The following is a 16813-nucleotide window of genomic DNA, read 5'->3' as shown; positions in this document are numbered from 1 at the left end:
ATGGAATATTATTTTATAGTGTGTTGCATTTTTCTACTGCTTTTGTTAATAATTCAAAGATGTGTTTAATTAAATAAAATTAACCTGTGAGCAGGAGACTGAGTCAGCAAGTAGCTGGCAGGAAGTGATAGGGTAGAACCACATGTAGCAAGGTTGTTTTTTTTTTTTTTTTTAAAGTGGCGGCTGAGAGAAGGATGCTAGGATTTTTGGAAGATGCCAGCAAAGGGAGAAGGTTAGTGCGTTGCTATTCAGCCTCTCTGATTGAACAGAATTCCACCTAAAACCTTGATTGTGAGTTCTGTAGATTTAGATAAAGTTTCTCCTAGTAGCTTTGAAAGAGTTGGTGCCCCAGGGAACAGAATCCTCTCAGGTTTGGCCATTGTGGCTTGTAGCAGGGGAGTTGCAATCTCTTATTTGGACAGCCATTTCTTAAGGGGTGGCCACTGTAGATAATAAAAAACAGTTAACAACAGAATTCTAAAAGATAAGCTTAGTAAACAGAAAGGGGTAATAAAGACCCTCAGAGATAAATTTAAATTTTCTAAATGTTAATGAGAAAGGAACAACACTTGCAGAGACACTGGATAATAGAAAAAATTACTGAATTAAATCAGTATGTATACTTTAAAGATGTGTTGACCTCAGAATGGAAACCAAGATAGGGGAAGATGTTTTGCTCTTGTTTGCACAGGAGAAGAAAAGCTATGGATAGCATCAAAGTTGGTAAAGATTAGAACAAGAGAGACCTCTTGATTAGAAGAGTTGGTAGTTCATCAACCAGCATGATCACTTAATCTAAACTAACTTATAAAGACCAACAGATACTTTTCATTTGATCAGATATAACTTGCCAAAAGGGACACTCCCCAAAGTTAGGGTTGGGCAGGTTTTGTTTTTTTATCTTTTCAGGAGAATGAAGGCATCCATCTAAGGAATCTGAAGACCATTGGACAAATGAGGCATCTGAAGAAAAAGGTGAATCATACAGAGAAAATGTCCCAAGAAAAAGAGTAAATTTGCCTATTGATATATCATATTTCCAACAGGATAAAATTTCCTAAATCATCCTAAATGTTTGCTTCTGATGTTCTCTATAGACACATAATGCAAATGATGTTTTTGTTGTCCCAGTTCAATTAAAAATTAAAGTTTGCATTGGAGTTGGAGCATGGTTCTCTCCTTCTCTAAACCCAACCATGTTGTTAAAGAAAATTTAGAGTCTCTCTTTCATATCAGAAGAGTCACCTGGTATGGGACAGAAGAAAACCAAAATTGAGAGACTATTATTGTCATAAATCTCTTACCTTTCTAATTTATTTTGACTCTTTAAAATTTTTCTTTAGGAATAGAGTTATCTTTAAATTTAAACTTTCTGTTTTGATATTAATGATGTTTAAGTCTTTTTATAGTGAACATTAAACTTTCCTAACAGTAATCTCTGAAGTCTCCAAAATGATGATGGGGCACCTGAATGATGATTCCACCTGGACTATGGTAATATCACTAAACTGACAAATACCATCTAAAGATTGGCTTTGGACTACAAACTGCTCAGGACAATTTCAAGGTGGCTGGCTGAGGTGATCCAACTTTACAGACAACCCTAGCCAGGACTTGAACAAGCTCTACACTTTCCCATTACACAGAAACTAGACAACAGATGATACAGTTAGCTCTCCCAGGACTTGACAATTATCCTAAAGGGTTCCCCAAAGATGCCATAACCCCCAGACTGAAGAAAGAAAATTTAAGAACACAATGCCCACATTCCCAGGAGGTAGGGTAGGTGGTTTTTGTTTGTTCAGTGGGTTATGAATATTTCTCATAATTTAGGGGGGTTGTTTACAAGTTGTTATTGGTAATGGCCAGGAAAAAAGCTGAACAAAGGAGATTAGATTCAGGGTTCTTGTTAAAAAAAGAAAAAGGGGGATATAGACATAGGATAAAAAAGGTAGATTATTACATCTACTTTTACACCAAAAGAGCAACTACTAGTTTTAAATATTTTACATTGGCTTGGATTTTTGTGTATTGATACAAATTTGAGTTTATTTTTGTTATATATATATATAATAGAAGGGATAGGATAAAAAGGTAGATTATTGACTCTACTTTTAGACCAAAAAAAAGCCACTACTAGTTTTAAAAAAATCCTGCTTCACAGAAGAAACTGGTAGACATTCTGCAGGGCACAGAGGAAAGTGACTGACAAACTTTGCCAGTAGAGGCAGCCAATCATTAAAATTTTCTGCTTCACTAAAAAGTCTGTCAGATATGCTAGGCCTGTAGCTGAATGCTACAATGTTACAGAGGAACTATGGGTGATTGTCCAGGCAGGCTGATGTCCCTATCATTAGGTTATATTTCACCCTTGTGGGGTCTTTGATGGAGTTGAAGACTAAATAGCTGTAATCACAGTTTCCTTAGTTATAATAGAAAGTAAATTAGATGCAAAACTTTAGACTCACCAAGATAAGATAGATAATTATTTTCTCTAATTTTACTAAATGTAAATGGAATAGATAGGTTTACTGTAATTCTTACTTAACTATTTTTTGTATATAATTTTAGTATATCAAATTAAAACCTTCCTTTTTAATTAAAAAACAGGGAGAAATGCTGTGGAATAATCCTTTTGTACACTGTAAAAGTTTGTCACTCAGATTGGTTTAATAAAACACTGATTGGTCAGGAGCTAGGCAGGAAGTATGTGCAGAGTGACCAAACTAAGAATGCTGGGTAGAGGCAGGGTGGAGTCAGGAGTCACCAGCAAGATGAGAATGTTGTACTGAGAACAGATACCAAGCCATGTGGCTAAACATAGATAATAATTATGGGTTAATTTAAGTGTAAGATCTAGTTAGTAATAAGCCTGAGCTACTGGTCAATCATTTATGATTAATATAAGCTTCTCGGTGATTATTTGGAAGCAGCTACAGGACAGAATTGGACAGAGAAACTCTGTTTACAAGCTTTCTTGGGTCTGACATAGAAATATGTGACTCAAGTCTGACACCATTATTTAAATGGATTTTTCTTAGGTGCCACCTACTTACAAAATATGATATAGAGACTTATTAATAATTATAAAAGCTTGGCCTTAGCTTAGGTTTCTTCCTAACTAGTTTTTATAACTTAAATTAACCCATTTCTATTAATCTATGTGTTATTGCCTGGGTCATGGATGTTACCTCTTTTCCTTCATGTCTGTCTTCCTCTGTGTCTGGCTAACAACTGTGCCTTCCTTCTTCCAAGAGCTCTCTCTGTATAGAAGTCCTTGCTATATCTCCTGCCTAGCTATTGGCCATTTAGCTTTTTATTAAACCAACCATAGTAACATAACTTCACACAGTGTAAAGGAATATTCCACAACATTTTCTTGCTTTGGGTTGTCTTGTCCATCATTAATATGAGGAGATGTGCCTAGTCTTATTGTAACTTAATATGCCATGTTTGGTTGATAGTCTTGGGAAGCTTGACCTTTTCTGAAGGGAAATGAAGAGTAGTGGATCTGGAGGAGAGGGCTTTAGGAGAGAGACTGGGAGGAGAGGAGAGAGAGGAGGCTGCTGTCATGATGTAATACTTGAGAGAATAATAAATAAAATAAATGAATATTGCTGTATCAGGATTCCCAGGACTGATATCCCAAGAGAATCAAACAGAGTAGCAGAAGCTCTTTAAAAAAAAAAACAAAACAAAACCCTCCCATCCCTGTACAAAAATGATTCACAAAGACACCAAGCCTGTGATGAACATGATTTATTCTTCTTTCCTGTGTCATTAGCATTCTAGTTACTAGGTGAGTTTTTCTCCATGCATGTGAGGCCACAGACTAGAGAAGACATATGGGTCCCACATCACAAAGTTCTCAATGATAGAACAGAAATACGACTGCTTCAGTTATCTCCCGGCTACTGCTGTACCCACTGTGAGTTCCATATCCATTCCAATCAAATGCAGAGAAGTCTCCACACTGCCGAGGGTTACCTTCTGGGAAGTATCCTCCTCCACCGATGCAGTGCTGAAAAACAAGGGTGCACACAACAATGAGAGATGTTATGGTTTGGGTATGAAGTTCTCTCTCAAAAGGTGCTATGTACTGAAGACCTGATCCCCAGTATTAGTAATATTTAGAGGCAGAGTTTTGGTGAAGGGATTAAATATGAGGTGTGAGTGGCATATTTTGAAGGATATCTTGCCCTGACCTTTTATGGTCTTTCCTGAATGATATTTATCATGTCCTGCTATGGATTTAAAAGCAATAGAGCCAGCAACCATGAGTTAAAATCTTGAAAACAATCAAACTAACAAACCCCTTCATCTTAGTCTGTGTTACTGTTGCTGTGATGAAACATCATGATCAAAGCAACTTGGGTAGAAAAGAGTTTATCTGGCTGATATTTTCTTATCACTGTTCATCATTGAAGGAATTCAAGGCAGGAACCTGGAGGCAGGAACTAATGCAGATGTCATGGAGAAGCGCAGCTTTCTGGCTTGCTCCTCATGGCTTATTCAGTCTGTTTTCTTACAGAACTGACAATGACTGGTCCAGGGGTGGCATCACCCTCAATGGACTGGAACCTCCTTCATCAATCAGCAATTAAGGACTGCTCTACATCCTACATACAGCCTGATCTTATGGAGGCTTTTTCATAATTGAGCTTCCCTCATCTCAGATGACTGTAGCTTGTGTCAAGTTGTCATAAAACTTGCAAGCACATCCTTCTTTCCATATACTGTTTCTCTCAGGTATTTATCACAGAGGCAAAAAACTGACTAATATAGCTGATGAGTCCAGAGAAACCCCAATAGCCAAGTTTAGTGGACTCTTCATCCCTCATCAGACTATCTGTTTGCAGCATCACTCTATTTGATCCATAAAACCCCTTTAGTGGCATCACTTTCTCTTTTTTTACCTTTCCTTCAACTTCTCTGAACCTTCATTCTCAGATTCCTTGGCAGGGATTTTCTTTCACAAATTTCTTAAGTGTTAGCTTCCCAGAGAGGACATATTTACAACTCTCTTATATTTTGTGTTACCCCTTTAGGTTTAGTTATGAACAATTCACCGATGACTTAAAATCCCTATCTCCAATCCAGATATTTCTTAAGTTTAAGACATAATTGGACTGTAATTTAAAATTACTCCTTCATGTTTATACTTAACATGAAAAGCTACAAACAAACAAACAAACTAACAAACACAATAAAAACACAGTTACTTACAGTCACACATAACTTAAGAATGGGGATTTACTTGGGAAAGTTCATTGACAATTTTGTCATTATGAATAACTTAGGCTATACTTACACAAGTTATAATGACTATGATGTTAGTAGGCAATATAAATCATCTGGGATCACCATTATATACCATATCCATCATTGATCAAAGGATGTAACATTGGGACTGGAGTGACAGCTCTGTTGTTAAGAGCACTTGCTGCTTTTTCAGAGGACCATATTTGGGTCCCAGAATCCATATTGGGGCTCACAACTGTTGTAATTCTAGTTTCAGGGCATAGAATGCCCTTTCTTGCTCAAGAGCACCAGAAATTCAAGCAATACATATACATATGTGTAGGCAAAACACACATATATTTAAAATAAATATATGTGAAACAAGACAAAATAAAATCTTATGCAAACAAGATAGTAGCATGGGGGCTGGGGAGAAGGCCCCAAGGTTAAGATATCTTACTACTCTATCAGAGAACCTAAGTTCAGATCCCAGCCTCCATATCAGATCCCAGCACCCATTCAAAAGACTTTAGTGCCAATTCCCAAAGATCCAATGTCTCCTTTTGACCTCTGTGATCACTTGAATATACATGTGCACTCATACAAATGAAGTCAAATAAATGTTTTAAATTCAGCATCATATGACTGTTTATCCCTCCTAAATCCCAAACATATTCAGCATCCAAAAATCTTGGCTTATTATTTGATATTCACCTACTCAAATGAAAAGTATAAAATTAATCAACATGTTTTCTCTTCTCTTTCTCTATATGCAACTATTAAAAAATTTAAAATCTTTGGAATTCATTATTGCCCATCCTACCCCCAAATTTCCATCACACTACATCACTCTCATTTGGACCATGGAAACCATTTCAATACTTATTTTCTTATTCTTAGTATTTTCTCAGTTAGAATCTGTAAGCTCTAGGCTACCAGTGTCATCTTTGAAAAAAAAAGAATGCTCACATCAATCTTACATGCCCATAGATTCACTGCTACATTTGCTACATATGGCTTCAGCTTTCCTCTCTGTCCTTCTGGCCCTATGCATTCAACCCATCTCGAACTCTGTTTTATCTGAGATAGGGTGCCAATTCCTAAAAGTTGGACATCTACCTCTTGAAGAGGCCAATTTGGATGCCATGATTTTGGTGTAATTACAGTCACATCCGCACCTGTGTCTACCAGGCCCTCCAGAACCAAGCCATTAATTCGAATTCTAAGCTTTGGTCTTTGTTCATTTATGGAAGTCTGCCAAAATATTTGTTTTATTGTGTTCTTTGTAAACTGTGATTCATCTATCAGAGCTGTTTTATCATCCATTGCAGTATCGGTTTTTACATTAGGCATTGGTTTATTCAGTTGTCCTGGAGAGGAATGTCTTCCACAGTGGCTGGGAATGTTCTTACCACATTTGATTTGGGGGCCTGCAAGAGGCCCCCTGAGGCATTTCCCGCCAGTAAAGGGTTGCCTCGTATATCTATTTTTGATCTGCACTCACTGGTCCAATGTCGGCCTTTGCCACATCTTCTACATAATCCAGGAGGTGGTTGGGGTCTTCTGTTTAGGCTATTCCTGGAAGGAGTATTACTTCTAGGATTACCCCATGTACAGTTTTTACTTATATGACCTGGTGTACCACATTTAAAACATTTGGTACCACGGGGCCTTCTTTCACCTCTGGTATTTGTCTCTCCTATCCAAGCCTCATTACTGTAGTTAAGAGATTCAACACTATTAGTATACTGAATCCATTCTTCCAAAGGAGCTGATCTGATCTTTAATGGTGTAAGTATTCTTTTGCATTCTGCATTAGCATTGTCGAATGCCAAGGACTCAGTTAATACTTTTCTTAATTCTTTATCTGATACAGCTTTTGTCATAGCTGTGTTCAGCCTTTGTAAAAAATCAGTGAAGGGTTCATGCAGTCCCTGAAATATCTTTGTGTATACCTCAGTTGCTTTTCCAGGTTCTGGAATTTTTTCCCAAGCATTTAGAGCTGCTTTACGCTCATCATAAATGGCTTGTACATTCCTGTCAGCGAAACATCCCTCACCAAGTATTTGATCTTGGGAGATCTCAGAACCTCTGAGTTTACCTTGTTGTTCTAAATTTCTTGCCTCTTCTCTCAACCAGCTTTTCCACTGTAACTGCTGGCTATATTCTAGAACAGCTGAAATTAACTGATGCCAGTCATCTGGAATGATTCTATGTGAGGTAGACCACGAATTTAACATCTGTTTTACATATGTGGAGTGTATCCCATATGTAACTACTGCTTCCTTTATATTTTTAAAGTCCCTTGTTGAAATTGGTTGTAATGGATATGTCATATATGGCTCGGGGTGTGTGTCATCTGCTGGCTTCTCATGGATGATAACAGGATAAGCCATTGTATGAGAGCCATTTGGAGATGTTACAACCTGTATGGTCTTGCCCTTCTGCTTATTAGGTCCCTTGTCATGTTTATTGAGAGTTTCCTCCAGGGCTTGTAAACGAGCACCTAGGGTCTGTTCCAGGGAGTAAACCTCCTCTCTTGTAAGGGATTCCAGATTTTTCATGGAATCATGGAAGTTCTTATGTTCTTCTGAAACACATGATTCCATGGACCTTATCTTATCAAGTAATGATAATTTTTCTTCCTTACATAGTGTCTGAGTAGCTACAACTTCACTCTGGAGAGTTAGTGTTCTATCCATTAAATACTCATATTTATTATCAATAAAAGCAATTTTGGGTACAAGCTTGTTTTGTAAGTCCTGGCCAGCAGATTCCAGAGAGAGAATCTTTTTATGTAAGTCCTGGTCAGCAGATTCCAAAAAGAGAATCTTTTTCTGTAAGCCTTCATTGCTATCTTTTAAAACCTGTAATTTCTGGTTAGCAGATTCCAGAAAGAGAATCTTTTTCTGTAAACCTTCATTGCTATCTTTTAAAGCCTGTATCAGTCCCAATAATGACTCATCTTTGTTCTTATTATTAAACCAGTGTTTGAACACTATGTGAATTATTACAATGAATGTCAAAATGGTACAGGCCAGATATGTCTTAGGGAGGTCGTATATTTCCAGGAGAATGTCATTCATCATACAGGCAAAAAAGTTTTTAAATCCTTTTGAGGTAATGTTGTCAGCCATATTACAAGAATTACTCAAAATTTGTTAGTCAGTTTTAAGGTGTAAAATTATCAAGTACTTTTACTTGAAAAAAGTTTACCTTTCCGTGGTTTTGGGGAGTGCAGTAGCACTTTTCAGCCAGCAGGAGGCGTTGGTATAGCTCCAAAGCAGGAGGAGTGGGAAGGCCTCACTTACAGTGGGTTTTCGCTGGTCTAGGGGCTAAGCTAACTTTGCAGGCTGGTTTAGGTACCTGCCAGCCGGGGAGGAGGCTGAGGGAGGAAGCCTCCTAGGCCTTTGGGATTTGCCCCACGTTGGGCGCCAGATATTGGTGAAATTATTTAGGCCACTCCATGTAGTTAAAAGGGAGGTTTATTTTGTGGGGTAACTTACAATGAAGGGGTAGGTTGCAGGGTCTGGCAAAGGTATAGTGCAGTCCGGCAGTGTTCTCTGGAGAACTCTGCTCCGTCTACCTCCAGCGTCCAGGGTCCCGGAACCAAGCGCCCCTCCCCTTCCGATCCTCTGTCTTCCGTTTCCTTCTCCGCCCTGCCTTGTGGGTGCAGCCATTACCGAAGCCTCAATGGGGGTTGGAACTTCCTGGCCAATGCTGGGATGGCTATCCACTACAGACATTGCAGTGGAGCTCATCACATGTACAGTCCAACAACCATTGGTGTGATGTAAAAGGTGTTTCCAATCTAGTCTATGCTAACATTTCCAAAATGAGCTCTTCCTATATTCCACATCTTACATACCAAAATTGATAACAGCTTGTTACTCCCTCAACACTACATGCTCTCCCCATTTCATCATTCACATAGTCCAAGGTCCTCCTTGACATCAAAGCTGCCTCATCTTGACCAGATGAAGGACAAGCTAATGACTGAGCAATAAATGAACACTGAGATCTTCAGAATCACCTGCCAGGAAGTGATGACCCTTTTTTTAGACTGTTACTTCAGGGAGGGCTGAATCCCAAAGGAACTTGCTATTGTCTTTTGAGACAGGGTCTTACTATGTAGCTCTGCTTGACCTGAAACTCACTATGTAGATCAGGATGGCCTCAAACTTAGAGAGATCTGCCTGTCTCTACCACTCAAGTGTTGGGATTAAAGATGTGCAGCACCATGCTAAGTTGAACATGCTAACTTGTTACAGCCTTCACTGTGGCAATAAAAGGACTACATCCTCAACCTGCCTTTGGCCACAAATTATTAGAAAACAAAACAAAACAAATCAGTATGAGTCTAATGATCCTAGTCTCAGGGAGATGTTAGGTTGCTGCAGGAGAAATTCCTTGTGATAGGAAGGAGAATGGCCTGCATGAGGTTTACCAGATATCCAGCACTCTCCTAGTAACCCTTCAACACAATGAAAATCTGTATAAGCCCCGGAAAGGGATGGGCAGGATCTGTTACACTCTAAAAACTAAATCCTGGGTGGAGAGTGACTCTCTAACAATTTTAGTCCCCAAAGGCTTGCCCAGGATGTACTGAATATAAGTGTCACACTCATTCTAGATAACTGAGTGTATTATCCTAAAAGAACCAAAGAGCAACAGTACAATAAGAAGTTTGAAATGTTGACTAGACAGGATATCTTTATCTAGACAGAAGTTCTGATCCCTGTGACCAAGCAAGGTACAGGGAAAGATCTCACTTTTATACATACATGTATACACATTAACAAGGCATTCTCCCATACTCAAAAACACAGATACACATTGTGACAACCTCAGTCTTATTTATGAGCTTCATTGGTCACTATACAGACTCACAAATTCAGTGTTACATCCAGTGACCTTCATCCCAGCACACAAGGCGTTGGATGCTCCTTCATTATTAAACACTCTGAATTGGATGTATCCTGCAGTGAATTCATCTGAAAACAAGAGACAGAAAATAGCATTCAAGAAAAATGCTAGAAATAGCTGTCAACCCAGAGTTTTATCATGCCAGGTTCAGGATATATAGTCTAAAATATCAGACCCATCTACTCCTATCCATAGATCTCAAGAGCCAGTCCTTAGAAAAAGGTCCTTATCTATCAGAGCTTGAATGAAGAAATTTATTATACAGGAAGGTCTCTACTGAATATCTTTAAGGGCTTGTCATAGCAGTTAGCAAGTGCATTCATTCTGGTCCTGTTTGCATTTATTTTGCTAACTTTTCTTTAAAGCCTTGCATCCCAAGAATAAATAAGAAGAGCTTTGAATTATGGAGGACAAGCATAGGATTTATGAAGAGTATGTGCCACATTTATATTTATATTAAACAACATGTCACTCCTCAAAACACAATGAAACTCCATATTTTTCCTGTTGTTCAGCCCTATGAACATGGACTTGGTCTGTTCTAAGAAACCTCTAACTGATAATGGTGTTGCTAAGAGTAGATTTTGGATCCTTGTATCTCCAGTACAAATACTGCCTCTCCTGCTTATGTTCTGTGCTCTCAGACAAGTTCCTGGACCTTCAGTGCTCTTCTTTTCTAATCTGTAAAATGGGTTAGTAATAGTTTAGAGCCCAAGGGCAATCAAGTGAACGAAGTGAAAGAAAACACAAGCATTCATAGAAGAGAAACAGGTTGTAGTGCTTGGTAAATGACAGTTATCATAACTGAGTTTATCAAGTGTCCTGCAGAGGGTTTAGAGAATTATTAAAGACTCACTCTGGCCACTGGGGGAGTAATAAGCGGCTGTCTTCTGAGCATCACCAAAGTCATAGACCACAGGGAAAGCTGGGCCATTGTCAGTCCAACACTTCCCTGTTCCATATTTCACCGGGTACTTCTACAAGGAACAAAACAAGTCATTGGGTAAGGATGGAAGCATTGGCAATCCCAGGAACACTGTCCTTCGTGGAGAAGCACAGCATGTGTCCAGTAACTGAGATTGTTTCCAAACCAGTCAGAAAAGAGAGAATCCTTTCCTTTGTCTGTGTCTCTCTGAAACCCTAGACACTTCCCCCTTTTTCTCCTCTTTCCTCTCCCCCTCCCTACTTCTCTCCTCTCCTCCCTTTCCACATACCCCTACATTTGCCTTCCTTGGCTCATTACACTTTAGAATAAGGGAAACATACAATACAACCCGCTAAACCTCAAACATCTGACTCTCTCTCCACACACATCAAAAGCAGCGTCAACCAGCAGTCTTGATTACCTGGAACAGTCCAAATAGATTATTGTCCATATGCTGTAGAAAGCCACAGTAGGTGCGGTACCTCAGCAGGGAGCTGTTCCTCCAATTTTGCAGGGGGCTATTGTTGGGCACATGCCAGATACCCAAGTTCTCAGCCTGGATATCAAAGTATCCAGGGTTCTGGAAAGCAACCAACACTCAGCCTGGCTGGGTCAGTAGATTTCATTAAGCAAAAAACCCACATGCAGAGACCTCAGCACAGCTGGTATCTCTGGGCTCCAGGTGGAGAGATGGCCAGCCATGCTCAGATACCCACATTTCCAAGGACAATAGTCCCCCCATCTACTTACCAAAAAGTCCACTTAGGCAGATGTTGAGATTCAAGATAAGTATATTTCACTTCTTCAGCCCTATATTGTAGAGCAACCTTCCAACCCTCCCCCTGGCATGCTTCAGCTACACTCACATCCCCACCCTTGCCCAAGTAGCTACAGAGTGTACCAACCTTGTAGTCATCACTTGTGGCCCCCTCTGCAGACCCAAAGGTGTTGTAGTTGGCCCAGTTGCCATCTCCCTCTGGGTAGTCTATTCTGTTGCCTTGCTGACTGGACCAGCGATCGCCCACTGTGCACTTCCCACCCATGTTGTTCTCATGCACACTGGCCACCAGGGTCCAACCACCACCATCAGTGGTCATGTCACAGAAGGTCTGGTAGATGACACCATTCTCTGTGCGGAGGTAGTAGAGGCCATCTGTAGAGAGAACCAGTCCACAGTCCTGTGTTCAGGCTCATTGTCCATCTCTGCTCCATAGGCAGAATGACTCTAGGAACTACAAATATGGCTAATGCCTCATATCCTGAGTGCCCTATCACAGGTGTCCCTGGTGATATTGGTACCTGCCTGAGTTCAGAAATCCAAGCTTCTGTGTCTGATTTAAGAACACAGGATTCCCAAATTGACATTGATGTTTCTCCTAAAGTAAAACATAGTATTATCAAAGGACTTAACTTCATTTGGTAAATAACCACCGAACTGGGAACAGGGCCTCAGCTATGTACAATCATGTTTGTTACAAGAGCTAGTCACAAGACCTGAAAGGCAGAAACAGGCCAAGTACTTCTCTACAGTAAAAGGAATAAGCAATATACTGTGCTGTCTAGTATACAGACTATGTGTTGTCTACATTCCTATACATCCAATAGATCAAAAAGAATGAAGTGGGCTGGAGAAATGGCTCCATGGTTAAGAGCAAGTGCTGCTCTAGCAGAGGACTTGAGTCAGTTTCCAGCATACACTTGTCAGTGTACAAGTGCCTGTCACTCCAGCCCCAGAGGACTAGATGCACTCTTCTGGACTCTGCATGTACTTGTATGCCTGCATATACGTGTATATACCACCAAATACAGACATTCACATCTATGTAATAATAATAATAATAATAATAATAATATTTTAAACTAAAGTAACTATTCTTGAGCCTTGGAGGATGCTAATGAAATAAAGCAGATTACTCATATGAGATATCAAGAATTGACAGATTATAGAAGTAGGAAACAGAACAGCAGTTCACAGGGAACACAGAAATTTACTGCTTGGTTGCTACAGAATTTCAATTTAAGGATTGAAAACTTGTGGACATGGATAGTGATGATCAATATCATTGTGGAAGCTGTTCTTCACTTTGAAAACCCTTAAAATTGGTTAACTGGCATTTTAAATCCACTATGTACATTTTATTACATTTTATGTATCAAAACTGAAAAGTTGTTCCAGAGGACAAAATTCTGATTTCCTAACTGGATTATTTGTTTTATTTTTGAGACAGGGTCTCCCCAGGCTGCCTTGGAACTTTCAGTCCTCTGCTTTGGGCCCCCAAGTGTTAGGATTACAGTGTGGTCTTCAAATGCTTCGTCACTCACCTTGTGCCCCAGTCATCTCCTGCTTGATTTCCTTGCAGCTTCTGAATAGAGAGGAAAACACAGGATTGGTCCATCTGTTGGTATCCAGGTTCTCTTTAACTAGAGAAGATGCAGAATTTCATTCTCATGTGACACCCAGACTCCCCTTGTCATTCACCCTAAACTCATTCCAAGATTTCTCAAAGCCTCACTATGAAAACCAACAAGATTTGTAACTAGGAAGAAAGACAAGAGATTTGAAGGTGTGGAGAACTTTGTGTCCAAAGTCCTGAAAAAGGAGAATAAAGTGAAGTCCAGCTTTGCAGTAGAGAAATGCAGGGAGCCTAATGTGCCTGAAGCATGGGTAGTGAGGCCGACAGTGCAGAGGCTTGACCAAGAGATCCTGGACAAAAGCCTTGCAAACTAGCCTAATTCTGCAATGTGCTCTGAGAACCTAGAATGGTGGATGGGAACAAACAAGATCTCCGGGGTCAGAGTTACCCAGGTGTAAGCAGCACCATGTTTACAAGTCAAATTTTTTTGGGTTGTATTTACTGTAGCCTCAGTTCCTTATTGTCTAATGTCGAGCTTATAGACTATCATGTGGAGATCAAGTATATGGCATTTAGGGACTTGCCTTTTTTTTCTTAAAACAGAAGTGAAGAGGAATTGCACAATTTAAAATAACATTGATTTCTCATAGAGTGCAGAATTCAAGAAAACATTCTCTGGGCACAAACCAGACTACTCACTTGGTATTGAAACCCTAAAGCAAAGGTCCTCAGCTTAAGGAATGACAAGGCCAGGACACAGTTCTTGTGGAAGTTCACCTAGACCTACACACAAGTACAGAATCTGGACCAGGGCATATCTCCACAATCTCATTGCCACTGGCCAGTTCCTTCAAGAGGCACTCAGGGGCTGGAGAGATGGCTCAGTGGTTAAGAGCACCAACTGCTCTTCCAAAGGTCCTGAGTTCAAGTCCCAGCAACCACATGGTGGCTCACAACCACCTGTAATGAGATATGGTGCCTTCTTCTGGCCTGCAGGTACACATGCAGACAGAATACTGTATATATAATAAATAAATCTTAAAAAAAAGTAAGCACTTAAAAAAAAAAAAAGAGGCACTCAGCATCCAGCCTACATCTCACAGGCATTATCTTTATGGAGTATGGACTAGGTTGTATTTACATATCCAGGAACATTATATATATATGTATATGTATATCTCCACAATTAATCAAAATGAGGACTTTATTTTTTAGAATGTGGGAATGGGGGATAATTGGGAAAGGTTAGAAGGAGGAAACAGAATGGGAAAATAATACAATACAATTATATTTCATTTCACTTTTTTAAAAAATGCATGATCAGCCAAAATTTAGTAACCCATGTCTTTATCCCAGCACTCAAGAAGCAGAGACAAGGAGATCTCTGGGTTTGAGGCCAGCCTAGTCTACATAGTGAGTTCCAGGACAGCCAGTGCTCACAGAAAAACTCTGTTTAAATAAACAAAAAACCATAAACAACAACAAAATCATGATCTATAGCCCTCAAAGACCCAGGTCATGAAAGCAACCAAGTCTAGTGCTGACTGTCTATAAAGTTAGAGGTGACCTGAGGAATCTGGGTTCCTGCAGCAAGACTCACTTGCACGGCAACTTCTGGTGACCAGGATGATAAACAGCAGGAATCTGAGTTGGGTCATGGTCATCTAGAGAAAAGCAAGATGAAGGTCAGTCTCTATCCAGACAGTCTTTTCCCCTTATCACTGTCTGAGCTCCTATCTAGTCCAATTAAAGGCTCCTTCCTTTCCTTTATACTCACATCTCTGTGACTAAAGCAGATCTGAACTGGAGTCCACCCTCCTTTATCCATTGACAGCAACTACCTTCCTCTCTGTACCTGGCCAGAAACTCAGAGTTGCCAGCTGAGTGGAGATGAGCCCCCCTCTCTCTCTGCAGACTTTCTAGTGTGGTCATGGGGAAGCTCTTGTCCTTTCATGGGGAGAGCCTGGTGAGAATAGCCTAGGCTTTGCTAGGCTCCCCCTTTCCTGGCAGGATGCCACTGGAGGGGCAACTTTCATTTACTGCAGGAAAGTTCTTTGTACAGTGTTGACTCATGGGGTTCAAAGTCTCTAAAAGTCAAATATTAAAGGTCATATCCTAGCACTATCTCCAGGTTTGAGAATTTCATCGACCTGTTTTCCCAAAAGGAAATAGATGATGAGACTTGCAACATTTGACATCTAATTGGACTTTTTTATTTGTGTCTTTCTTGCAAGATAGTACTTAAAAACCGCAAATACTTATAGTTATCCTCATTTCATAGGAGAGGACAACTTTTTTTTCAGGGGCTAGGGTACAATGTATTAAAGAGTACATTTCAGCCCAGCCTGGCCTCAAACTCACTGTTTGTGTGAAGATGATCTTGAACTGATTCTCTTCATCCCACTCCCCAAGTGCTGAGATTATAGGCACACACCATCAAACTTCACTATAAAAAAGAAAAGTTTGAGCATCTGTACAAACAAAAAGTCTAGGCAAAGAGAGAGACAACAAATAGTAAATGATCATTTAAGAATAAATAAAAACCTTTAGTCTGCATAAATCGAATTCCATACAGCCCTCACTATTTTGTCTTTGATTTTTCATAGTTACCACAAACTAGTGAAATTTTACAGTAGCCTGCATTTGGGATTAAATCACCAGAAATCCCCTCTGAAGATGCTCCGAACTTCCTCTATCCCCACCGTTTGTCTTTCTCCAGTTCTCAGACACCACTTTGGGCTATAATGGAATGAATTTCCTTTTCCTCAGCGATGAAACATCCTCAGTACAAGCTTTATTACAATACTGATAATATTACAAACCTTTGCGAGTGAGCTTTTGGGTAAGCTTATATTTTATATCTTTTTATGTTCAAAGGACTGATTTACACCATATAATTTGCATAGTTTTTTAGAATAGAACAAAACAGAGGTATGTAGCTCAGCTGGTAGATTGTTTGCCTTGTATACATGAGCTATAGGTTCAATGCCTAGCATCATGTAAACTAGATATGGTGGGGCATGCCTGAAAATGAGCTTGGGAAATGGAAATAGAAGGATCAGAAGTTCAACTTATCTCTAACTACATAGCTAGGTTGGAACACAACATCTTGTATATAAGATCCCTGTCTCAAAAAACAAAATAAAAAGCAAAACTGTTCACACAAAGATATTCTATACATCTTTAAGTGAATATTAAGGCCATCATCTACACAGTGAGTTGGTAGCCACATTGGGCTAAATAAGACCCTGTCTGTACTACTTTATTTTAATGATCCTAGATTGTTGCTGCAAGGACCTGCCTCCTGAAGCTCAGTAATTGAAGTCAAGCCATGGAGTTTCTGACTAATTACTCAATTGACTTTTCT

General features: G+C 39.6%; 1 protein-coding gene across 1 annotated transcript; it reads right to left on the bottom strand.

Annotated features, from left to right (window-relative positions):
• Positions 1-3868: 3868 nt before the first annotated feature.
• Positions 3869-15104, bottom strand: LOC118593302 (intelectin-1a-like). The gene is made up of 7 exons (XM_036202668.1): positions 15047-15104; positions 13415-13513; positions 11998-12245; positions 11514-11672; positions 11024-11144; positions 10132-10235; positions 3869-4021 (listed from the first exon to the last, which is right to left on the bottom strand). The coding sequence occupies exons 1-7, from the start codon at positions 15102-15104 to the stop codon at positions 3869-3871; spliced, it is 942 nt and encodes a 313-aa protein (XP_036058561.1).
• Positions 15105-16813: the final 1709 nt, after the last annotated feature.

The sequence above is a fragment of the Onychomys torridus genome, chromosome 11, assembly GCF_903995425.1.
Source record: "Onychomys torridus chromosome 11, mOncTor1.1, whole genome shotgun sequence".
Lineage (NCBI taxonomy): Eukaryota > Metazoa > Chordata > Mammalia > Rodentia > Cricetidae > Onychomys > Onychomys torridus.
The sequence above is the reverse complement of the archived record's forward strand: the minus strand, read 5'-3'. Positions and strand labels throughout refer to the sequence as shown.